This window comes from Cervus canadensis, chromosome 19, assembly GCF_019320065.1.
Source record: "Cervus canadensis isolate Bull #8, Minnesota chromosome 19, ASM1932006v1, whole genome shotgun sequence".
NCBI lineage: Eukaryota > Metazoa > Chordata > Mammalia > Artiodactyla > Cervidae > Cervus > Cervus canadensis.
The window spans coordinates 44,029,950-44,056,153 of record NC_057404.1 but is presented as its reverse complement, the minus strand read 5'-3'; the positions used below and the strand labels follow the sequence as shown (position 1 = coordinate 44,056,153).

General features: G+C 37.7%; 1 protein-coding gene across 1 annotated transcript in view; it reads right to left on the bottom strand.

The window, feature by feature from the left end:
* Positions 1-945: 945 nt before the first annotated feature.
* The window catches only part of ARHGEF38 (Rho guanine nucleotide exchange factor 38), a 138,989-nt gene continuing 113,730 nt past the window's right edge, over positions 946-26,204 (bottom strand). The window contains exons 8-14 of the mRNA XM_043438302.1: positions 21,114-21,218; positions 18,832-18,954; positions 15,068-15,379; positions 11,625-11,768; positions 10,602-10,800; positions 10,198-10,457; positions 946-1,349 (exon numbers count right to left, since the gene is read on the bottom strand). Coding sequence (XP_043294237.1) covers positions 1,164-1,349; positions 10,198-10,457; positions 10,602-10,800; positions 11,625-11,768; positions 15,068-15,379; positions 18,832-18,954; positions 21,114-21,218 — 1,329 coding nt within the window. The 3' untranslated portion in view covers positions 946-1,163. The remainder of the gene's footprint in view (positions 1,350-10,197; positions 10,458-10,601; positions 10,801-11,624; positions 11,769-15,067; positions 15,380-18,831; positions 18,955-21,113; positions 21,219-26,204) is intronic.

Sequence of the window (26,204 nt, the reverse complement as noted above, 5' to 3'; positions counted from 1 at the left end):
AGAACATGGAACACACATTCCTCATTCATAATCTACATGACTGAGTGATCCAAAAATATTTTCTCATTAAAGTATCATTAGTGATCATGTAGGATAGTTTTTAAACAATTTCACTTTCAACAATGTTTAAGCAAAAAATAAAAATAATAAACTTAGGTACTTCCTATTCTCTAAGCTAATCATGGAAGTTCCAATAGCCTGTGATTTTGAAAAACTTCTCAATACTTAAATATGGACCTAAGAGGAAAATGGTCCTCATCAGTGTTGATTATTTTTATCATTATCTTCTTTGCTGATCGTAAATAGATACCATGTAGTGTTTAGGGGTATGGACCTCATAACTAGGTCTAGGTTTGAATTTCAGCCCTACCACTTACTAGCAATGTAACTTGGGCTAAATAAATTAATTCATCTATTTAGGCCATAGTTTCCTCATAATGTTTTGCATATCAAATAATTTACCACATAGAAAGCATTTATAATAATGTCTGGCATTTGATATGCATTCAGTAAATGTTAGGTATTACCATTATGTTATTCAGGGTTTTTTTAAATTCAAAACTTCCATTAAAGAGAATCCACATCAGGCTTCTCGTTGACTGTTAATTAAGTAATCTGTTTCTGTTCTTATGTCTTTTTAGTACACTCCCTGGTTCATGCATATATATGTATAATCTGTACCACATAGTATACATATATGTGTGTAAACCGTGTAATGTTATGGTATATATGTGTGTGTAGGTATATACATGCATGCATGTTCAAAAGAGAAGAATATAAAAACAAAAACATTTAAGGCAAAATATACAGAAAAATAAAATACAGTAAATTGAAAAAACTATCCTTAGATCCAGCCTTTCATGATGATAAAGAATACATTTACCCTTTCAGAAGATCATTTTTAAGGAGTTGATAGTTGGAGCTTTGGCTGTTTGTTTTGCCGTTCTGTTTGTTTAGTGTTTCCTTCAACATGCATTCCTTATAGTACATTTTGAAATAATCTTGTTTGGAAGCATAATCTTCCTTAAAATCTGAAATGGTGTCAGTTCTTGAATTAATAGTTTGGAGGTTTCTTGATTTCTAGGCCAATATTTTGTAATGGCAGTTTTATGAGGTAGTCAGTCAACAACTTGCCAGAAAATGAAAGTCAAAGGCTTATTTTCTTAAGCATAAGTCATCTTCCCAAGGTAGTTAGCTGGAACATAGCCTTTCTGTCCTTGAACTTCAGCTAACCACCACTCTTTATTACCACTTAGGTCACAAAATCTAAGTATGTGAACTCTTTGGTATTCCTGAAGGCTAAGTTCATGGTCACTCCGTGCTTGAAAGGCATGAACTGCATAGAAAATCTAGACAAAGAAGCAAATGATATTATTAGAAGCAGAACCTAAAAATTTAGACAAACATAATAAAACCAAGATTTAGAATTTTCCTAAAGTTACATTTCCCCAACTCCTTTGTTGGATTTGTTTTGCCAAAGTATGGTCCAAGATGAAAACAGTGAAATTGCCATTCTTACTGTTCTGTTGGAAGGAGTCTAAATTATTCATTCTTGAAGGCAATTTGGCACTTTGTATTAAATCTTTTTAATGTTAACTTTTTTTGATTCAGTAATAGCTCAAAGAGTCTCTTCTACAGAAATAGAAACACTGGAAGAGATTATTGCATAATAATGTTAATGTAATACCCACTTTCTTATAAGGTGAAAAGTGGAGGGAGGTGGAATAACATTAAAGGTTCAGCAAACAATAGTTAAATTCTAGACTCTTACACTAAGGAAATTTGTAGTCATAAAAGTACTGTTTTCTGAGACAACACAGGAAAATGCTTATGATAAAATACTCAGTCAAAAAGAAACCAGATGTACAATATAAGTCTAATACTGTTAGATGGTTTTCTTTGAATAGTGTAATTATTAGAAGTAGGACCTAAAATTGTAGACAAACATAATAAAGATTTCCAAGATTTAGAAGTATTACTAAAGTTTTCTTGTTTTTGTTTTCTCATTTTATACTTTTATAATGACAGTGTATTAAATTTATAATTTTAAATTATTTGAGTGACCAGAATTTTTCTTTAACCTTAAAAGAAAACTTCATAATTATTAGATGCATAAGAAGCCTCTAAGTAAGTGTTTAGTCCCTCTTCCACTAAGACTGTTAATAAAATGTTTAGTTACGTTATAAAATTAAGCAGTCAGCTAACAATATTTATTCATTTATCTAATTAAAATTTACTATGTATCTATTAGTTGCCAGATATTATATTGTCAGAGCACTGATAACCCCACTAGCGAAAAAAATGCTGAAAAAATGGGGGTACATGAAAAAACAACAAAGCAAAACAAACACCATGCAAATGCAGGTGATAGATATACAGACATATATATATAAGCTAATTTGTGAGCTGGGTTTTGGAAGAAGTAACCTTTTATAGGTCACAAAGTTAATAAAGAGGGTAGATATTTCCTATTCAAAGGTACAGAGATGAATACACAGAAACAGTACATGGGAAAGGCAAGCAGATTAGCTTTCTCAAAATTGAAGGTCAGGATAAAAAGGAAATAAGATAAATTCATTGAGCAGGAGACTGGATTGTTGAGCGGGGACTACAGTTAATCCTTGGGCAATACCCAACTGACTGGATCCACTCACACACTTTTTTTCAGTAAAAGTGGGGAGATTTGTGACTATTTGAAAAAACTCACAGATGAACCACATAGTTAAGAAATATTGAAAAAATAAAAAATAAGATGTCAGAATGCATAAAATACTAAATTACTAAAGCATAAGATGAGTGATATTTAACTAAATAATGTTAGTTTTCTTACTCTTTGAAACTTTGCTTTCAAAGAATTATATTACCATTCAGTGTGTCTGTCATAACTGAAGAGACTGCATATTAGCCTATCATCACAGGTAAGTGAGTTTTTTAAAAAGTGTAACATTACCAATTTGTATTGGTGGGCCAAAAAATTTGTTTGGGTTTGTTCAGGTTTTTCCCCGAACAAACTTTTTGGTCCACCCAATACTCTTGACTATGACTGTAATACTGTATGCCAAAAAAATTTTATGACTTAGTCATTAGTGAATAGGTTAGGCTACTGTGAAGCAATCATACTGATTATACTAGGCTACCATAAAACAATCCGAGTGCTGCTTTGTTTTCAATGCATGAATCATTATACCTATAAGTAAATATGATTTTCTTTTTTATATAATTTTTTCATTTCTAATGTCTAACATTAGTAATGCAAATAAAATTACATTGCTTTATATCATATAATGTTGATGTATTAAGAAATGATTCATTTTGTAAACAAATAAACTTACAGTATTGATAAATACAGTAAAGTATTTTAAATGTATTATTTTCTTATGATTTTCTTAATATTTTTTCTAGCTTTATTGTATGTTTATATATAATACATAAACATATAAAATATATGTTAATCAGATGTTTATATCATCATTAAGGCTTCTAGTCAAAGTAGACTATTAGGAGTTAGGTTTGGGGTGAATCAAAATTTTTTGTGGATTTTCAGCTGCCCAGGGGTCAGCTCCCTCACCCCAGAGTTGTTCAAGGGTCACTGTTACAGATACAGCATAAGCTGTTCTTTAGAACTTGAACTATTTCGCTTTTGATGGTATTCTGATACCACTGACATGTATCATTTCAACAGCTCTAGCATGAGCTCCACCTCAGGGAGAGGAACCACATTTTAACTTTTCTCCATTGACCACATCAATGATATATAGTAGGAATTCAAATATATGTTGGTTTGTTTTGAAAGTAAGGCTGAAAGGCTTGGATATCATACAAGAACACATGAGATCATCTTGAGTCATACAAGATACATACAAGACAGACTGGTGGGTATGTATCACTTTGCAATTTAAAGAAGTAGAGGAAACCAAAAGGGAGATGTCATAAATTCTTGAGCAATGGAATGGTAACATTCAGTTCAGTTCAGTCACTCGGTTGTGTCCAGCTCTTTGTGACCCCATGGACTGCAGCACACCGGGCCTCACTGTCCATTACTAACTCCCGGAGCCTACTCAAACTCATGCCCATCGCGTCAGTGATGCCATCCAACCATCTCATCCTCTGTCATCCCCTTCTCCTCCAGCCTTCAAGCTTTCCCAGCATCAGGGTCTTTTCCAATGAGTCAGTTCTTCCCATCAGGTGGCCAAAGTATTGGAGTTTCAACTTCAGCATCAGTCCTTCCAATGAATATTTAGGACTGATTTCCTTTAGGATTGACTGGTTGGGTCTCCTTGCAGTCCAAGGGCCTCTCAAGAGTCTTCTCCAACACCACAGTTCAAAAGCATCAATTCTTTAGCACTCAGCTTTCTTTATAGTCCAACTCTCACATCCATACATGACTACTGGAAAAACCATAGCTTTGACTAGATGGACCTTTGTTGGTAATGTCTCTGCTTTTTAATATGCTGTCTCGGTTGGTCATAGCTTTTCTTCCAAGGAGCAAGCGTCTTAATTTCATGGCTGCAGTCACCATCTGCAGTGATTTTGGAGCCCCCAAAATAGTCTCAATGTTTACATTGTTTCCCCATCTATTTGCCATGAAGTGATGCCGTGATCTTAGTTTTCTGAATGTTGAGCTTTAAGCCAACTTTTTCACTTTCCTCTCACTGTCATCAAAAGGCTCTTTAGTTCTTCTTTGCTTTCTGCCATAAGGGTGGTGTCATCTGCATATCTGAGGTTATTGATATTTCTCCTGGCAATCTTGATTCCAGCTTATGCTTCATGCAGCCCAGCATTTCACATTTTCACAGTACTCTGCATATAAGTTAAATAAGCAGAGTGACAATATACAGTCTTGATGTACTCCTTTACTGATTTGGAACCAGTCTGTTTGCTGCATGTCCAGTTCTGTTGCTTCTTGACCTGCATACAGATTTCTCAGGAGGCAGGTAAGGTAGTCTGGTAGTCCCATCTCGGATGAGAGATGGTAGCAGTAATGACCACCTTTTATAGCTCTCACAACAGTTTACATGTCAAATGTGCTGTATCCTTCACAACCCTGTGAGATGAAACTTGGAGAAGTAACGTGCTGTTAATCATCAAGCTAGTTGGTACTACTTGGACTGTATCTTCCAACTCCAAAGCGTATGCTTCATTCATTTCTCATGGCACTTTAGGAACCAAACTTTTTTTCTAGCAAGGGTGTGCAGAGTGTATTCTTGCAGAAAGGGACTGGAATCTAATATACTGCTGCTGCTGCTGTTTTTGTTGTTTAGAAACTGAAGGCATTGAATATATCCATAAGAACAGAGTGGAAGATTTGGTTTGCAAAAGCTTTCAGGAATATGATGTATCATAATACAGCTTCTGAAATAATCTTTAAGAGCCCACATTAGTAGTTGCTAGCCATCTTTTGCAATTTTTATACATATTATGGGGCTTCCTAGGTTGCGCTAGTGGTTAAGAAACTGCCTCCCAATGCAGGTAGACATAAGAGAAATGAGTTCGATCCCTGGGTTGGGAAGATACCCTGGAGGAGGGCATGGTAACTCACTCCAGTATCTTTGCCTGGAGAATCCCATGGACAGAGGAGTCTTGCAGGATGTAGTCCACAGAGTTGCACAGAGTTGGACACAACGGAAGCAACCTGGCATGCATGCATGCACACATAATATACATACTTTATCAGTGCAGCTATAGATTTTTTATCAAGTCAGATTACCTACTAATATATGATTCCTAAATATTTGTGGTGGTCATTCAATTTGGCACATATACTCTCAAGGGGAATATAAAATCTACCTAGCAAAGCTTATATTTTAAACATTCAATATAAACACTCATAAAATTTTAAATTTAAATTACAAAATTATACACTTTGAATACTTTAGATGATCATAGTCCAAAATTACCTTATGATAAGAATTTTTCAGTTTTTAGATATGTTTGTTTCTCCATTTAACATAAGACAAATATTCAAAATGGAAGTAAATCTGCTTTTAAAGAGACAGTAGTTGATAACATTAGACTACAAGTTAGAAATTTTGTTTGTTATGGATTTAAGAGCTAAAGGTTTTCTCTCTTTTTAAAAAATGTTTTCATTGTTCTAAGCCATATCCTTCAACTTTCAATGTTACTATGTTTTGGTCCAGACACATTTATTACAGTTTTGGAAATTTAAGCCATAATCATCTGATCCTTTCCTTGGCATTCAGTGAAATATATTTTATTAATTACTTCTTTGCAATATGTAAAGCTCTGGTTCATTTTATGTACAATATTCTGTGACTACAATCCAGTTCTCCACATTTCCTTTTTTTAATAACACCCTGTATTATTGTATTATTGACTCGTACCCAATTTATTACTTACTGTTTACAACCACCGGCTCTTTCCTTGCGGTGCCACTGCCAATTCAGCATTTCCTTATTCTATAATTGTGCATTTAATTATTCCTCCCTACTGAGCCACATTACCTATCTTCACTGAATCTCATTTTACTGATTTCACCCCTGTTCTCTAATGAGCAGCAACTAAAATCATAATATATTTTAATTTTCCTTTCCAAAACTAAAAATCTGCAAAACCAGCATTTACCGTATTACAGGAAGCCAAGATAGTGATATTGCATGAAAAATGCTCTCTCACCCACAAAAGCAAGCCTTCATGTTCTTTAGTTAACAACTATGAATTGTTTTCAAGCAAGTAATTTTTGTAAAAGAAAAAACAGTTTTAAATAAAGGTAAGCACAAAAAAGTTTACCCAATTTCTGTGACTACCTTGTTTTTCTTTTATCCTTTCTTCCTTGTCCTTTTTGTTCTACCTACCTACCTAAAGTGGTGTTAGGCATGTAATTATAGTACACATAATTTTTGCAACCTGCTTTTTCACTTCAAGATATATCTTAAAATCTTCTCTAAAACATCATTTTAATGACTAGTTAGATATATTATGTTACATCCTTCTAACTTTTGAAGCACTTTTAAATGATTACATGCTAGACATATAGCATTATTATCATAAGCAGTTGAAAAACGTAAAGAGGGGAGATCAGATAGTGAATCTAGAATTAGTACAAAACAGCCAACTTTTCAGAAGTCAAAAATTATGTTCTCAGTAGTGTTCACATGGAAAAAGAAAAGAGCACTGATTCTCAGACATTATTTCCCTCTAAAACTGGATTTTAGCCATTATTAAACTTGGTCTTTGAGAAGTACCAAAGATTGTGCCAGCAAGAAAATGGAAGCCTTGGTCTTACTGGAACAAGGAACTAAATTCTGCCATCACCACGAGCTTGGAAGAGAACCTTGAATTTCGAAAAGGAGCACAGCCAAGCAAACGTCTAGACTTGCAGCACTATGAGATTCCAAGCAAAGCACCCAGCTAAGCTGTGGTCTGGACTTCTGACCAAGAAAATGATGAGATAATAAATTTATGTTGTTTTAAGCTACTTAGTTTGTGATAATTTGTTATGCAGCATAGAAAACTAATACAGACCATCCCATTATTATTTAATGGAAGAAATGTGAAATTTGAGTTAGGTTATTTCAAGTCAAAGGAAGGGTACAGGGGATCCTATGTGTTCACAGATCCAAGCTGCCTTTTCTAATTCAGTTGTACCAGTGATAATATTTGCATTTATGTCCATGATACCATAGTCTATTTTGAATTGGTTTGAAACTCAAAAGGAAAACAAGAACAAACAGCACTTTGGAAAGATATCATTTATATACTTTGTTTTGAGCGAAAGAAAATTCTTATTTTTCCCCTCAGTAATGGAAACTACTAATGGACCTAATTCCCATGATACATATTGATAGGATAACTCAAAGCAATTAATTACTCTGCAGTAGCAGCAGCTAGTAGGCTCTAGACGCAGTTTTAAACTACAAAATCCATGCTGAGCCTAAGTGAGTCACTTAATCTAAAAGTTCCCGTAAAGCCAAGTAAAAACTAAAACTCAACATCAAACCAGCTTTAGGGTGTCTTCACAAATTTCATCCTCCAATGTCTGTCCTTCCAGGTTATTGAGATAAGGCAAAGTCAGCCAGGACACTTAATCAAGTATATGGATTTCACTGATAAAAAATCATTAAACAGTTGGTATTATAACATTATATTGTCTTACAAAAACTCTGAATAAGCTAAGAGAATGAATAAGTGAAAAACAGGGTTTTGAAACTTCAAGACAGGAAAGTGGTAAAAACACACAGGAATCAGCCATGGCTGGGAGAAAATAATTGCAAATTTCATATCTGATAAAGAACTGTATCCAGAATATATAAAGAATTCTTAAAACTGGATAATAAGAACAGAAATGAACCCAATTTTTTAAATGGGCAAATACCCAAAAAGACATTTCATCCAAAAAAAAAAAAAAAACACAAACCAGGAATAGCCAATAAGAACATGAAAGATATTCAACAGCATTAGTCATTAGGGAAATGTAAATCAAAACTACAATGAGATACCACTTCCATTAAGATGGCTGTGACAAAGAAAAAAGGCAATAAGGCAAGAATATGAAGCAACTGCAATTCACAATCCTTATAGATTGTTGTTGGATACATAAAATGGTGCAATCACTTTGAAAAATAGCTTGGCAGTTTTCTAAAAATTTAATGGTACCAATAAGCAATTCTACTCAAGAAAAATGAAATTCACACAAAGACTTGCACAAAAATGTTCATAGCAGCATTATTCATAATAGAAGTTATCCCACATGTCCATCATTTGGTGAATGGATAAACAAAATAAGCTATATTCGAAGAATAAAATACTATTAGGCAATAAAAAGCAACAAACTATATATCCATACTACAACATGGGTGAATCTCAAAAAACATTATGCTAAGTGAAAGAAGCTGTCTGTAAAACACCACATACTGTGTGATTTCATTAATACAAAAAATACAAAGAAGGCAAATCTATGGAGGAAAAAAGTAGGTTAAAGATTTCTTGGGGCTAAAAGTGGGAAAGAGGAAGGGCTACAAATGAGTGCAAAGAATCTTTTAGGGTGAAGGAAACATTCTAAAGTTGGATTCAGGTAACTGTTAGTATACTAAAAGTCAGTGAATTGTATACTTAAATTGCATAAATTTTATGGTATGTAAGTAAGAACTCAATAAAACATTTTTAAAGTTTCAGACATGAATTGGACAGCATACAGTGTATTGTTGATGAAAGAAATTGAATAGATAAAATATTTTTGAAGAGCAGTATGGCACTGTCTATCAAGACTTTAAATATATATCTCCTTTGATGCTCCAATATTTTTAGGAACTTGCCTTACAGATATACATATTCAAGTGTTTAAAAATAGACGAATAAGGATCTTGCCTGAAATATTGTTTGAAACTTTTAAAAACCTCAAAATAATCTGAATGTCTATTATTATGGTAATAGTTACATAAACTGGGATATATCTGAATAATGAAGTACTATGCAGAATTTGTTAAGGAAGAAGGTAGATATTTAAGTATGGTTGTGTCTGAGATATATTGTTAAGTGAAAAAAATTATGTACAACATATATGTTCCCACTCATATAAGTGTAAATCTACTCATATAAATACAGTATTTGAAAAGATATACCAGCATATTATCTCTGCAAAGTAGGACTGAGGAGAGAATAAAGACCTTTACTTTTAATTTACATGTATCTTTCTACTATTTTAACTTTTCACAAATAACATTTATTAACCTTATTTTTTAAAGAAGTTAATTAATAGAAAAGCCACTGAAGAAAAAAAGCAAGTTTAAAAAAAGGAACCAGTTAATTGGTCACTACTGGGGATTAACAAATATATTGAAACTTTCTGAGGTAGCAAAAGGAACCCTATATAGAAGTTAACATACCATTTTGGGAAAGGATTATGCCAATAGCCTTTGCGCTGGTTAAATGGGGGAATGGTAGCTTTTAAAAGTTTCAGTATATAGTATATGTCATTATGTGGTGGTGTTATGCTAGAGATTAAAAACAACTGATTCATAGGTAGCTCACTTACACATTATCTCTAATCCTTGCATCAACTTGGCCAAGTAGGAATTACTGTCTTCTTCTCCTCATTTGAGGAAACAGGCTCAGAGAATTAAATCCCTTGAAAAAGGTACATAAAGCGGAAGCTGACACTTCCAGAGTCTCACAGTAAGAGAGAACATATTTCATGGTTTGAACAGCCAAGCATCTTCACATCAAGGTTCAAACTCTTACCTGTTCATCTGCCTCTTGAAAACTGTCAACGTCAGTACCATTTGTTTCAGACTTCCCACATGTTCCACTAAGAGACGAGCTGCTACCACTTATGCTACCTTCTGGGGTGCCTGTGACACTGTCCCTGACTGGCCGTGAAGACACAAAGAGGCTGATGTTATCAAAATCATCATCGCAGAACCTGTTCTCACCATCCACTTTCTGCAGTCTTGCTGGATTGTAGGGTTTTAGGAAGGAGGAATACACATATCCTTTTATAACTGGGTAGGAAATAAAAAGAAGAAACAAGGTTATTTATATACTCTTTCCAAACAGTTGCACTTGGAGAAGCACAGAGAAGACCTTGGGAAGATCTCAAGTAGTAGAGAGGTGGAAGTTCTTTGCATCTTATGCAAAAAACTCACTTCCTGTGTCAACAAGCCACCTGCTGGTACTCCCCAGTGGATCCTTCTGTTCCATCACAGCCACCAACTCCCCTTCCAGAAGATTGATGTCATATTCTTGTGTAGCGTTGCACTTGCGCTTAGCTTGGTAGAGCTCCTCTGTGCTGTATGTGGATAGAAGTTTGGAGCGGTGAGTGTCCGTCTGGCGTGGCACTTCTGGCTGGAAAGTTAGGAGAGACTTTTATTCAGACAGATGTATAATAAAATCCTCTCAAATAAATACTGGGAAGTATTTCTTCTCTGGAGATTTTTTTAAAATGTTGAAGCCCTACATTAATTTGGGATTATTTCAATGTTGAGGCATGATCAGACTATTATTGTGAAAGTATTCAGCTGAGTTATGCAGTGAAAAATTCTCTAGTTAGCACATGAGGGCAGTGTTGTAGAGAAGAAAGAAAATTTGGCTGAGAATAAAAAGGCAGAGGTTCTAATCCTACTGATTGTTGAACATTTTTTAATTTTTTGCCATGCTGTAGGCACTTATGTATTAAGCACTTGATAAATAATATTTAATTAATTAAATTATATATGTGCATGTATTTTTCTGGGAAATAATATCAGTAAATTAGGTAGGAGTCAAGAGTCCTGGCCCCTGTCCCAGCTCTACTACTAAGTGACATTGAGAAAGCCACTTCATCTCTGCAGAATAGGATTCCTTATCTAGAAAAATGTAAGGTTTAAACTGTAATGATTTTGCACTATAAAATTCTGTTCATTCACTACCAGGTATTTATAGAGTGCCTACCTTCGTCAAGCACATTTAGGCACTTGTTCTGTATACATCTTATACAAAACAGATAAAAACCTATGACCTTATGGAGTTCATAGTGCAGAGGGTATAAATAAATGAGAAATTCTATGTGTAATAAGTAGGTGATTATAAGATATTAGAATGAAATAAGTGATATGAAAAATAACATACTATGATTTGAACAAGGAAAAGAAGTGATAGTCATCACTGTTGCTGAATGCTACCAAACTCACCAGAGTTTGCACAGGCTTCTTCTTTTCAAAACTAAGTTTCCTCTCAATAAAGGTAGCATTGTTATCCTTTACAAAATTCAGGTTTTGAACCTCTTCTAGTACTCGATTCTGAATTTCAGAGACGCTTGAAGCCAACCGTGGTACCTAAAGGTAGAAATGATACGACATTTCTCTTGGGACACTCACTCTAGGGAGACTCTAGTCACTATAGAAGAAGTCCAGTTGTACTGGGTCCACCATATTAAAAGATCATGCTGAAAGATCCAGTGGGGGTGGGCTGGAAGGAGTGGGGTGTCTATGCAACCCCAGCTATTCCAATCTCCCACTGCTTGAGTCTTCTATCATCATCCAACCACCAACCTTAGACAATGGCCTGAGAAAATCTTTGTAACACTTCAGCCCCAGTTACTATCTGACTGAGACATTGAGAGTCACTACCTGACCCCAGTGAACCCCAGAACTATGAGAGACAATAATAAGTGACCATTGGTTGTTTCACACCACCATGTTTGGTGTAAACTGTTATGCAGATATAGACAACTGGAACTGTTTTGAAGCAGTTAGATCCCAAGATTCTTTCTCCATCTCAGTGAATCTTGGTGACTTCCATACTTTAGCAGAAGATGGAAATTTTCTTCTCTGCAAATAGTAAAATGGAGAGTCTCTAGACTGGGACACTAGGCACAAATGATAGTGGGGACCCGAGTTAGAAAGAGGGTCATTAAGTGAGTGGATATAGACTGGATCCAGAGACCCTGCCAACCAGGCTTCACAGCCAACCATTACCCTTTAGACAGAAAACTTGAAAGGACATCTCTGAAGATTCTGAACAACCCAAGAGGAAAGACCTACTGATGGCTATCACCAGGAGTTCCCAAATGAAGTTGCAATCAGATTGCTCCACACACTAGTGGACACTCAGAAACCTCTCCTAAAGATATTAACACATTTGCTCACATATAAAATCACTCTGGCACTATTTGTAATAGAAAAAGATTGGAAATAGCCCAAATATCTATCAATAGGGACAGATTAATATACACAAGAATACATGCTGTGTGATTTCATTTATATAAAATGCAAACCAGGCCAAACAGTCTGTGGTAATATAAGTCAGAAGAGTAGTTACCTTTGGAGGACTGTAATCTGGAAATTATAGTTCCCTAACAGGGAACCACAAAAGGCTTATATCTAGATCTGGGTGGTGGCAACTCAGATGCATATATGTGCCAACATTCATTGAGATATACACTTCAGATAGATGCATTTTACTGCATATAATCTTATAAGGTACACTTCAATTTTAAAAGTTTAAAAATAGGAAGGAGGAAATTAAAAAGTTAAAATAGGGGACTGATCAGACAAATGCAAATCAAAACCACAATGAGTTATCACTTCATATCCACTAAGACAGCCATAATGAAAAAAAAAAAGACCGATTGAGGAAATTGGAACCCTCAGTCATTACTACTGAGAATATAAAATAGTGCAACCTCTTCAGAAAACAGACTGGCAGTTCTTCAAAAGGTTAACATAGAGTTAGCTTATGATCCAGAAATTCCACTCCTAGGTATGCACCCAAGAGAAGTGGAAACATATTATCCATTAAGAACTTGAATGTTCATAGCAGCATTATTCATGATAGCCAAAAAGTAGAAATAACTCAAATGTCCACCAACTGATGAATGGATAAATAAAATGTGATATACCATAGAATGTAATATTTGGCAATAAAAAGAATAAAGTTGTAAAACACATTGCAACATGGGCAAAACTTGAAAACATGATACTAAGTGAAAGAAGCCAGTCACAAAGAACCGCATGTTGTAAAATTCTCTTTATACCAGATGTCCAGAATAAGCATGTCTGTCAAGACAGAAAGGAGATCTGAGGGTGTCTGGGACTGGGAGGTCAGGGGAAAAGGGGAGTCACTGCTAATGGCACAGTTTCTTCTGGGGGTGATGACCATTTTCTAAAATTGTGGTGATGGCTGCACGATTCTTGTGAATCTACAAAAATCATTGAATTGTACATTTTAAACAGGTGGAGTGTATAGTATGTGAATTATATCTCAATAAAGTTGTTACCAAAAAATATTGTACAACTATGCGGTAGACATATAAAAGACTATGCAGTAGACATGTGAAAGAAATGATGAGGCTATGTACTGACATGTATGTTAAACACAAGTTGCAGAAGGGTACTATAGTTTGCTAGTTTGTGTAAGAAAGAAAATACATATTTGCATTTATTATACTTTTAATGGCACAATAAAAATAAACTAATATCAATGGGGGTGAGACCAGGAGATGAGGTGGTTTGGAGTCAGAATGGGTGTGAGACTGCTTATATATTTTTATATAGCTTTTTCTCTTGAGCCAAGTAAATATTTATCCAACTTAATTCAGAGGATAAGTTAAAAGTTAATTATACAATATATTTTTCTCCAAGTGTTCACTAAACATCTAACCAGCTGAAAGATAAGTAATACACTTGAAAGGCCAGGTAACAAAGTTAATCTTTTTTTTTAAGTTGATATTAGGCTGTAAATATCTTTCTTCTTCTTCAGAAAATGATTATAAAGTTATACCCTAATGGAAAGTTATGATATATAGTTTTAGGTATATATTTTATGTATTAATATATCTATGTTTTATATATGCATGCATGCTCAGTCACTTCGGTCGTGTCTGAGGCTTTGTGATCCCATGGACTGTCACCCCCCAGGCTCCTCTGACCATGGGATTTTCCCAACAAGAATATGGGAGTGGATTGATCGCCATTTCCTCCTCCAGGAGATCTTCTGACCCAGGGGTGGAACCCACATCTGCATTGCAGGCGGCTTCTTTACTGCTGAGCCACCAAGAAGCCCTGTGTTATAGATATGCACATATTTCTCTCTCTCTCTCTCTCTCACACACACACACACACACACACACACACACACACACACACATCAAGCGTCTATTCCTCAGAGAAAAACAAAAGCAAAACAAAGACTGGTTTGACGGATATCTTATTTCTGTCACTACACTGAGATGGCCTTGGTTTTGGACTCATGTCTTCGTCATGGTTAACGTTTAGAAACTGTTGAATAGGAAGATGATACAAAATATAAATTGATAAGCTTCAAGATCGCATCAGGCAGATGGAGCTACATTGGCTCCGCCAACGAAGGGAGCCAAGCTGAAAGACGTTTGGTGTTTGAAAAGGAATCTCCCAAAAGATCTCCGTGTGTGTAAGTCACAGTAAACCGGCAGCAGGAAACTTGTTTTTAGCTTCCTGTGGGGAAGGGGGACAAGGAGCAGAACACTCTGACTGGCTTCAGTAGAAACGGACACCACCCACGTGCACACACGTGCACACACACGCACACCCAAGCCCGCTGTGAGCAGGCTGCTTGGCGCGGCGTGCTTTCTGGCCGAGCCCGGCGCGGCGCTTACCGGCCCCGTGGCGCTGTGGGCCCGCTGGGCCGCGGCCATCAGGTCCCTGAGCCGGGTGACGAAACTGCACAGACAGTTCCGGAGGACCCTCCGCGCGGCCACGTTGAACACCTGGAGCTCCTCCACCAGCTGGGCGTTGAGCGCCTCATACTCCCTTTTGGCCAAGTCTGACTCGTCCGCCGCCGCCCGCTGCAAGTAGCTGTTATAGTCCAGCAGTTTGTCATAGCGTTTCTGGATTAGCTTCTGAGGCCCTGGGAACAGGGACAGCAGGACCGACAGGGGCGTCAGGACGAGCTTCTGTAAATGAGCTGCCTGCCAAAAGAGCAAAACAACGCCGTCACGGGGAGGAACACCCAAGCCAGGAGCTGTTACCAATAGGCTTACTGCCTCCTTGCCGGAGCGCAAAGGAAGGCAGGAAAGTACCTAGCAAGGGATCATGTTGTGTGTGTGTGTGTGTTGTTGTTGTTGTCGTCTAGCTAAACCTGTGCAAGGACCTAAAATAGCAGCTCTAGACTCTAGCGTTGAAACTGAAGATTGAACAGGAAGAAGAATACAAAAGTTGAAACCTGCACACTCAAACTACGCTCCAGCCTTCTCTCCACAACCACTGACTTTTCAGTGGGGTCATCTCCCTCCACACTTTCCCCTTCCCCTTCTTTCTAATCTCAGAGCCAAGTGGAGCTCCTCCCGAATATGGGGTTGCAGGTAATCTCCACCTTGGACTACCAAACCTGTATTATTAATAATGCACATATCATTCGCTTCCTTTGCTAGCAATGAAAGGAGGACAGTTGGTCTTAGGAGAGGTTGTGTCCTGTTCCTCCCACACCTGCACCCCACTTCCCTGTCTACCCTGCCGGTTAATTTTCGTAGTGCAATTGGATCCTCTATACAGAGAGTAGCCCCTTATTACAGGTATTTTGTTCCTGTTACAGAAATGGCCAGATAGTTATTGTTTCCTCTTTAAATACCTTGCAGGATTAAGCTGATGCTGATCCTGTGTCCTAAATTGTTATATTTGTATGTCTGAGTCATTGAAAATGAACACCGAATCACTGTCTAGCTCCATGCCAGCACCTGAGCAGTCTAGATTTAATTTCTTTTGTTTCCTCTTGCCTCCCCTCTGTTCTGAAGTCTCCTATGTTTGCTAACTACCCAGCTTTTCCCTTTATCGTATGTGCTTGGGTGTCATGATTAGGCTATAGCAATTTGGAAAAAAGATTTCTCTTTTGTACCCTGAAAGATGTTCTAGGGAATCAACATCTGAGCAGCAGTTTGTATTAAATAACTTACATGATCCCTGGTAGGGCTTCCCAGGTGATGCTAGTGGTAAAGAACCTGCCTGCCAGTGCAGGAGACTTGGGCTAGATCCCTGGGTTGGGAAGATCCCCTGGAGAAGGACATGGCAACCCACTCCAGGATTCTTGCCTGGAGAATCCCATGGACAGAGGAGCCTGGCGGGTTACAGTCCATAGGGTCACAAAGAGTCGACGTGCCTGAATGACCTAGCACACACTCATGACCTCTGGTAACTTTGTCTGAACTCATGGGAACTGGAGAAGAGGAGAGAAACCAATCTCATATTGGTGCCAGCAATAGCCAGCACAGATTAAATTTGATATCTAGCTTATAAAATAATCAATATACACCTGCAGATTATTTAATGAGTCTGTCAACTAAGCAAAGAATCTGTTTACTGTTCTGGGATGAATTACTGTGTTTGTGACATAGTTGAATGAATAATCTAATTACAATGCTCAGTCACTCAGCCATGTGTGACTCTGTGACCCCATGGACTATAGCCTGCCAGGCCCCTCTGTCCATAGAATTTTCCAGGCAAGAATACTGGAGTGGGTTGTCATTTCCTTCTCTACTAATTACAATATTAGAATATAGTTGCAATATATATGTTCTGTGACCCACAGACACGAACCAGTTCATCTGTACATAGGAATTATGATTGGAACAAGTAAGAATCAGATTTTATTCTACTATTTTGTGCTATACAAAATGTGTAGATAGATATCTCTCATGGTTAGATAAAAACAATTGTGCTGCCTTTAGATAGATTTGAGTGCTTAATATTTGAAGAGTTCAATACACTTTATTCATACAAAGGTACTTTTATATTGAGCTTTCTAACTTAGCCTAATTTATCATCCTGTGGTTTTATACAAGGTAGGGAAGGACACCTTATCTCTTCATTCTGTCAGGTTCTGGAGCATGCTTGATGATGGGGAAGCTATATACTATGGTCTTACAGGGTGTTCAATAAATATTTATCACCTTAATGAGTCGGAATTAAACCAGAGAGCAAACACATGAGGACATTTCTAAAGTGTGCTCACTGTAATTAAGCTCAGAAAACATATAAAGAGCTAGGCATATTTTTTCCATTTAACATGTTATAAAAACTCTCTCCTTTCTCCTTCCCTCTCCCACCCGCTCCCTCCCTCCCATCCATCTAATCTACCATGTTAGTTTCAGATGTAATCATGACTTTCCATTACCCAGTGCCAGGAAATCTAGATGCTTCTGGGTGTTTTTCTACTGGAGTAGGTGTTGTATCACTTCCCAGGATTTGAAAATATGAGATGGCAGACATTTACTGGGGTTCAGAGCCTGGTAGGAAAGCTAAATATCCTTCAATACAAGGGCCACTCAATGAAGATTCATCTGACCCCAATGCCAATAATACCAATACAAAAAAATGTCATTTTCAAGGACCTTCAGAATGATGGAGGAGTCTATTATATCTTTTATGTAATACTTGAAATGTTACTATGAAATAATAATACCTATCTAGCCCAAGATACTAAATTAAAATAAATAAATCTCAGACTAGTTTGCTGCCCCAATACTTTCTTGCCTCAAATATGTTTTTAATGATTCCCAATTTTTGCTTTATAATTCTGTATATTTTATATAATTCTTAGGAAACAAATATTTTACCACAGAACAGAAGATATATGACTCTTAAATAAAAGCCCTTTCTGAATAGAAAGGCCTTACTTGGCTTCAGTGGTAGCTCAGCTGGTAAAGAATCCTCCTATAATGCAGGAGATGCCTGGTTGATTCCTGGTCGGGAAGATCTGCTGAGGAAGGAATAGGCTACCCACTCCAGTATTCTTGGGCTTCTCTGGTAGCCCAGATGGTAAAGAATCTGCCTGCAGTGTGGGAGACCTGGGTTCGACCCCTGGGTTGGGAAGATCCCCTGGAGAAGGTAACAGTTACCCACTCCAGTATTCTGGTCTGGAGAATTCCATGGACAGAGAAGGGTGAAAGGTTATAGTCCATGGGGTCATAAAGAGTTGGATACAGCTGAGCAACTATCACTGTCTTACTTCCCAGTGTATAGTATGTTAATAAAAGTCATCCTCACAGACTATCCTCACTCCTCCTGTAAAAACTCTAGGCATTTCCAGAGACTCCTGTAAGAAAATCATAGCTTTCTAACTTAATAAATCCCTAATATACCATATGCAGACTTAAACTAAATGTTGATTTTAAAAGCTGCACAGACACTAGATATCCTACAAACACCGTCTGGAGCCCTCTTAAATTTTGATTATGATAAAAGCCTCACAAATCCACTTCAAAATATTTAATGATAAAAAACCTCCTGTTTAAATCTACTAATTTTGACATTAGTATTTGCTTTAGTGCACGTTTTATTTTTAGTTCCAAAAAAGTAAATGAAAACCAGCTTTTCTTCTCACCCTACTATTTCCATTTGCATTCATCTGTGAATATAAATAACTTACAAAGTCTTCAGAGGGATTTGGGGCATTACTTGGAGACTCTGAATAGCCACTCTCCTCCTCCTCTTTGTTGTGTGAAATCTCCTGGAGCTCCATCATGCTCTGCAGAGCTAAAGGCATGGCATCCTGGAAGCCAAGAGCAAAGTTACCAGAAGTACAAAGTTCTGAAGTCAGCACAGGAAGTGCAGCCCAAATGTGCACTTCATCAACATAACTGTTACCACTGAGAGAAAAAGACAAAGGGAAGGAAAAATTCTGCAAACACTTGGCACAATCAGGTTACTTGTAATGACCTATATCCTTACTTTTCCCCTTGTTGCTTTCTCATATTGCTCCATTGGTACAACACCCTTTTTTATTAAGTAGAGTCCATCTTAAATTCCCTCGTTGGCCATTTTTCATCATTCAATTCTTACAGATCTCTTATTTTAAAAATCACTCCTCTTTGATTTATGTCATCATTTTCCATGACGAATTTAATCTTCTCTTTAAGAGAAGATGATCACACTTTTGTTGAATCAGTTAGTGGAAATATAAGACTTTTCTGTAGATGTTCCCAGGAGGCATTGACTCCTTGAAAAGTGTATCAGGGACAGAGTTTCCACTGCCCTCTGGATGTTGTAACTATGGTTTGATTTTCCTTTCACAGAAGTCAGGGCTTTAGGAAGAGATTAGCAAATCTGACTGCAAAATCAGGTTTTGCGTCAGTCAATAATTATAATAATAAAAAGAATGTGGCTGTTGGTTATGTAACATAGAACCTTGTCTCCAAATCACTATGCCTGTAAGCTTAATCGTCTGTTCGTGTGATCGTCTATTAAAGCATGCAGACATCTTCCAAAACATATCCAAGAGAAAAATTAGAAAATAGGAAGGGACCATTTATGAACTAGGACTTCCTAAGTGGCTCAGTGGTAAAGAATCCGCCTGCCAAGGCAAGAGGTGTGAGTTTGATCCCTGGGTGGGAAAGATCCCCTGGAGAAGGATCAGAACTGTAAAGGGGGTGTTACAAATTACCAGTTATAAAATAAATAGAGGTATTTGGTTTGTCTTAAAATTGTGTGATCATATCTCCATTTTGGGGTTGACTGGGAGGTAGCCTACAGCTAACTTTGAGATGCACATGTGGGTTTTTGTGGTTTTTATGATCATGGCATCTGGTCCCATCACTTCACGGCAAATAGATGGGGAAACAATGGAAACAGTGACAGACTTTCTTTTTTTGGGCTCCAAAATCACTGAAGATGGTGACTACAGCCATGAAATTAAAAGACACTTGCTCCTTGAAAGAAAAGCTATGACCAACGTAGACAGCATATTAAAAAGCAGAGACATTACTTTGCCGAGAAAGGTCCATCTAGTCAAAGCTGTGGTTTTTCCAGTAGTCACAAATGGATGTGAGAGCTGGACCATAAAGAAAGCTGAGAGTCAAAGAATTGATGCTTTTGAACTGTGGTGTTGGAGAAGACTCTTGAGAGTCCCTTGGACAGCAAGGAGATCAAACCAGTCAATCCTAAAGGAAATCAACTCTGAATATTCACTAGAAGGACTGATGCTAAAGCTCTAATACTCTGGCCGCCTGATGAGAAGAACTGACTCATTAGAAAAGACCCTGATGTTGGGAATGATTGAAGGCAGGAGGAGAAGGGGACGACAGAGGATGAGATGGTTGGATGGCATCACCGGCTTGATGGATGTGGGTTTGGGCAGGTTCCAGGAGTTGATGATTAACAAGGAGGCCTGGTGTGTTGCAGTCCATGGGGTCACAGAGTCAGACACGACAGAGAGACTGAGCTGAACTAAACTTATGGCCTTTATATTATGCACTTTTTACTTTTTAATTTCTCTAGTTTTACTTTTTCCCCTCTTTTGGTTTTCTTTTTTCTCTCAGTCCTAATCTTGAATTTGCGAATTTGTGTTTTAGGGCCAGGAAAGACATATGTTGGTATAATCAAACAAATAACATTTCTACCTTGTCTGCCATTTAGCATATTATAAAGAAACTATGCTAATGGTCCAGTCCCATGTGGCAAGCATGTGAACCATGCTTGTCCCTCTGTGTGATGACTTAGATTAGGGGAAGGATGGAAGAGGAAGGGAACAGAGAGCAAAACCCAAGTCTTTGTATTAGCTTCCTTCACCAGCACCTTGGAGCCTCCCAAATTTGGTACAATAGGTGTCATCATATAAATGAATGAACAGTCACATCTACTCCTTATTAAAACCAGAGACATCAAGACCTTCTTGTAGAGAAACATCGAAAAAAACAGTGGTGTCTCACCCACCTGTATGTGTTGAAGAAAGAATGAAATGTTCTTCACACAGTGCCTCACAGTCTTTTCTAAAGATCGAAATAGCTTTTCTTCTCTGTTAAAGGTATTGTCTTTCACCTAAAGTATAGATGAAATTATTTATTTTTATAATTCAAAGGAATCTGGCATATTTTTTTAAGAAAACCACGAACCATGTTGGCCCAGCATGTTACCAAAAAAACTCCTTGTTTAGGTGAAAACTTTTCATACTATGCTGACTGTCTTAACACAGTCCTTTCTTCATCCAGCACATGACACAACTAAGGTTCAATTAGTGCAGCAAAGCTGTGTGGTGCTTTTCACATTGCTTCACCTAGTCACAGTAGCTGTGGGATGCGAAACTTCCCTCTAGAGTTTTTAATGGCATGCATTATATGTGTTCTCTTAAATTACACTGCATTTACAAATGCAGGTAACCTACAGGTCTATAAAATAATTAATAAAATGAAAAATGAAATTAAAATAAAAATTTGATCTGTTGAGTAGAATTTATCATTTTGCTGATATGATTCATCCCAATTTATTTCCCAGTGGTTACTCAGAAAATATTCTTCAGGTCTTGGCTAAAGAAATATGATAATTTGTTATCAGTTCAAATTTGAAAGATGATGAATAATCTTAACAAAAACAGTTCCGGGAGTAAAGCTCTGCAGAGTTAACACTGTGATCACATGTGTTCAGTTTTTTGTTGTCATTGGTATCTTACGTGTATACCTGTTAGGAGTCAGAAAAATATGCTTTTTATGTGCTTGTGGCAATTTCTAAGATGACATTATTCTGTTAATGATGAGAAATATTTCTTGACATTCAAAATTATACAAAAAAAGATCAGAACCAGCTTTGTACCAGCAAAATCTGTGTGAACAAACACCTGTTTTATGGAATATGGTGTGTATAATCAGTTTGGTACTGGCTAATAACTGAAGGTGTTCTTAGTTCTTATATCCATTAGTTTAGGTGGTTGACCTTAGAACTGAATGCGTAGAAAATGGTGACATTTTATTCTAATATTTTTAAGTCCTTTAATATTGTTTATCTGCAAAGCTTTTCATCAAATAGGCAGCCTCATTCTTTGTGATCCACACAAAATTCATCATCCTCTGCCCTAGGAGCTCTATGCTCTGAGCCAGTTTGAAGCATATACTTGGGCAGATTTCTTTGAAATGTAGTTTTCAAGGACCAACTACTGTAGTCTGTGCGTCCTGGCTGGATCCCAGATGATGCTAAAATAAGAGTTTCAAGGATCATGACATGAAAAATATTGCCCGGTTCCACTTCCCTATTTCCAAGCCCTCTCATGCTGTGCTATTTTGCTGGAATATGCTGCTGTCTCTTTTCTTCCCTGCAAAGTCCTGTTTATTTTTTTTTTAAGGACTTGCTCAACTGCCACCCCTGCTACAACTCCTTCCTCTAATTCCTGTTCTTTCCACTCCAGAAAATTAATTGCGCCATCCTATGTGCTCTCACTAGTTAATGATTTAAGCAATTCTCTCCATTGATGGATTGCAAGCATTGGAGAGGACGTATTTTTTCTTAATAATAACAATTTGTAACATTTACTAAACACTAACTGTGTTTTCAGACAGTTAAGGGTCTTCCTACAGTGTGGGAGACCTGGGTTCAATCCCTGGGTTGGGAAGATCCCTTGGAGAAGGAAATGGCAACCTATTCTGGTATTCTTGCATGGAGACTCCATGGACTGTGGAGTCTGGTGGGCTATGGTCCATGGAATTGGAAAGAGTCAAACATGACTGAGTGAATGACACTTTCACTTCACTTTCAAATGTGTTTTCACTTGTACTAAAACCTGTCTTCCGTTTTCTCATTCAAGTCTTACACAACCCTATGAAGTAGATACTATGATAACCCCCATTTTAGAGATAAAGAAACAGAAGTTCCAGGAGGTGTGGCAGACATTTTGAACATTCCCCATGTCGACCTTCTACCAATGGAACCTGCACTTTTCGTTTAAGATGGACACACAGCTGCCCTGGTAGAGACAGCCCTTCCAAAGGTTCCCTTGCAGCTGGTTCTGCCCTGGTAACTGGGTTACAAGGCAATTTTGGGCAAATAGGATGTGAGCGGAAGTGATACATTTCATTTCTGAATCTTGGCTTACAACATCGTCCTTGGGACTTTGACTGAAGACATGGCAGTGAGCCAGCTTTAATGAGGCAGATGAAGACAATATATTAGGGAACAGCACAGCACAAAACTGGGAACTGGGATCCTGGAGGATCTTGTGCAGCACAGCCCATCTGGACATTTATGAGAGAGAAACAACTGACTATCTTACTTAAGCTGCTATGTTTTGGAATCTCTCTGTGACCTAATATAAGAACTTAAAGAAACTTTACCCCTGTTAATACGACTAGGATTCCAACCCAAACTGTCTGAATTTAGAACTTCTTTGCATGTGCAATCTCTAACAGTGTTGAGTACAAAGGAGTTCAATATATGTGTGATGAATGGACTAGAATATTCCTCTTGGGTAACAGTTTTATACCCTAACTCCACCAAATATTTCACTTGAGCTGCTGATGAGTGCAAAATTGACTGATTTGAGATATATCTTTTCTACAGTCCAGCATATGCAGCTGATTTTCTGATTAACAGTGAAATGCTTCATTGCTGACAGGACATCCTCTCAAAAGATTAATGGGAAAAAAATCTAATTAATTTCCCTTCAGGCTACTTTAACTACAATTCACTTTCAGTTCGCAACTGGAAAATATCAGAAGTTGATGGCAAATGCATTAAAGACTGGAACAGCTTCTACAGGAGCCTGTCCAGGATTAAGACCTGAGTATTGTTCCTCAATAGTATTGTCTTGGGTCAGAAGCAACATCTTAAAGAGTAGGGGAGAATTGTTTACATTACATTTACACATGCTCATGGAGGCTACAGTCTCTTCTTCAAATGAATTCCCAATTCAATTTTGTTACTATTGTCTTTAGTGGAAACATCTGGATTTCCCCAAGCATCCCATGTTATAGTTCCACATTGAGGAGAGAGGGAGGCCTGGAATTATCTCCTCTATGCAATGGAAGAAAAGCAAGAAGTAAGTACAAGGATGATATAAGCCATGTGTTGTAAGAATACCTGTATTGGGTATGGTAGAGAATGGACAGTGTGGCCACAGGAGGAAAAGAGAATGAAGCTTGGAGGTTGATTATACTCACAGGTCCTAGAGAAGAGGTCACTTTATGTCATGCAGGATCACAGAGGAATCACTGAGGTTGGGTCATTTGGCAGAAAGGAGCAAGGAAAAAATTAATGCTAGAGTCTTTATGGGAGTTTCTGTGAGAAACCACAGAGAAAGAGCTGGGGCAGGGTAAACTTTAGGATTAGCCAGTTGGAGTAATTCCAGCAGGCTTTGGGCTATAGAATTGGTTCTGGTTGCCTGGTACCTGGCCTTGGAATGATCTAGGGCAGAGGAATATGGGCTTCATCTGTGAGCTTTAGATAAGGAGGTGGTTGTGGCTCTAGACCCAGGATTGGTTGGTCTGCAAATGAAAGAAACAGTTCCAGCTGAGTTCTTTGCTCTCTGTAAGAGTGGGTTAGCCCTACCAGAGGTGTTTTCTTTGGCCTGCAAGCTTTTTTAAGATGGCAAAACATCATAAAATACAGGAAGTATAAGATATGATTAATACATTATGCATAAAGAAGTTTTACCCGCAAGGGAGTAAGAAGTCTGCTTGTTAAAAGGTAAATAATAGTATTTTATATGCAAAATAAGATAGTGATGATGATAGCCAATGTATTGAATGCTTACACATTATGTTAAGTACTTTTTAAAATACGTATCATTTCATTGTGTTAGGTAGTTAGAATAGGAAAAAGAAGTCCTAAATGGCAGTGGCTAAAAGACAAAGAGAGGAAAAAATCCTGCAAAAATGGAACAAAAGAAAACCCGAGGACAGGAGTGAGAACCTCAGGTGAAATAAACAGGCCCCCTTCTCGGCCAGCCCAATTTGCATAGGGCAGGCTCAAAGGGCGGAGTAGACAAACATATAAAAAGGGGAAGCCAAGAGGGATAGACACCTCTCCTTTAGGGTCAGCCTGCCCGCATGCTTGAGGGTGTACTATCCTTTGTTTGCCAAAGAAAACTCTGAGCTGTAACTGAGCTGTAACACTGGTCTGCCATGTCAAATCTTTGTTGTGGCAAGACTGAACTGAGGAAATTACACACTCCCCCAACAATTGAATCCTCACAACCACTTCCTGCCTTAGGTCCTACTATAATCCCCTACTATAATTTACAGATGGTTACACTGAATTTATGCACCGAAAGACAAGTATTTATTAAGTGGTAGAAGTGAGGTTCAAACCCAGGTCTGAATGACTTCAGAAGCTTTGCTCTTAATTTCTGTGCTGACGCCTGCCAATACTAACAGTGCCAAGGCTGGGATACCCTGAGTAAGTGTGTCAGGCATTCAGAAGAGAAGAGGCCACTTCTAGCTTAGTGGTCTGAAAGCTGCAAAGACTTAATGAAAAGAAAAAAGACCACAGCAGCCAAACAGTGAGGTAGATAAGAAGAGTCAGAGTTGAACCAGTTGCCTCTAGTTTAAAGTAAAAATTTTGTTAGAGATGCTAACATAATGAAGAATGAAATCAGGCACAGGAAAGGGGGGGTGGGCGGGAAGTACTATCTAGTATCCTAAGAACTGTTCTGCCTGCTTTTGGTTAGAGGCCCACTGTATTACCACTTCTGGGCCTTGACCTTTCTATCTTGTGATTTTCAATTTCCAGATCAATTAGCTTAAAAGTATCTGGAGTCTTTGTAAAAATACAAACTTTGAGGTTGCACGTTTGAACCAGGTGGAACCCAGGAATCTATCTTTTGGCAAGTTCCTCAGGTCATTCTTATGCACGTTAAAGTTTGAGAGGCTTTGCTAATCTGAAGAAGAAATTCATAGGGCCTGGACTCCATCTCAGGCCTGTCTGTGCTGATTGTGCTCGGCCACCTCTCCAGTGGACTCTGAACTCTCTGCTTAGTGCCTGTGGGAACGACAATGGAAGGATAAGACCCCCTCCGGACAGGGGAACCTTGAAGATCATATC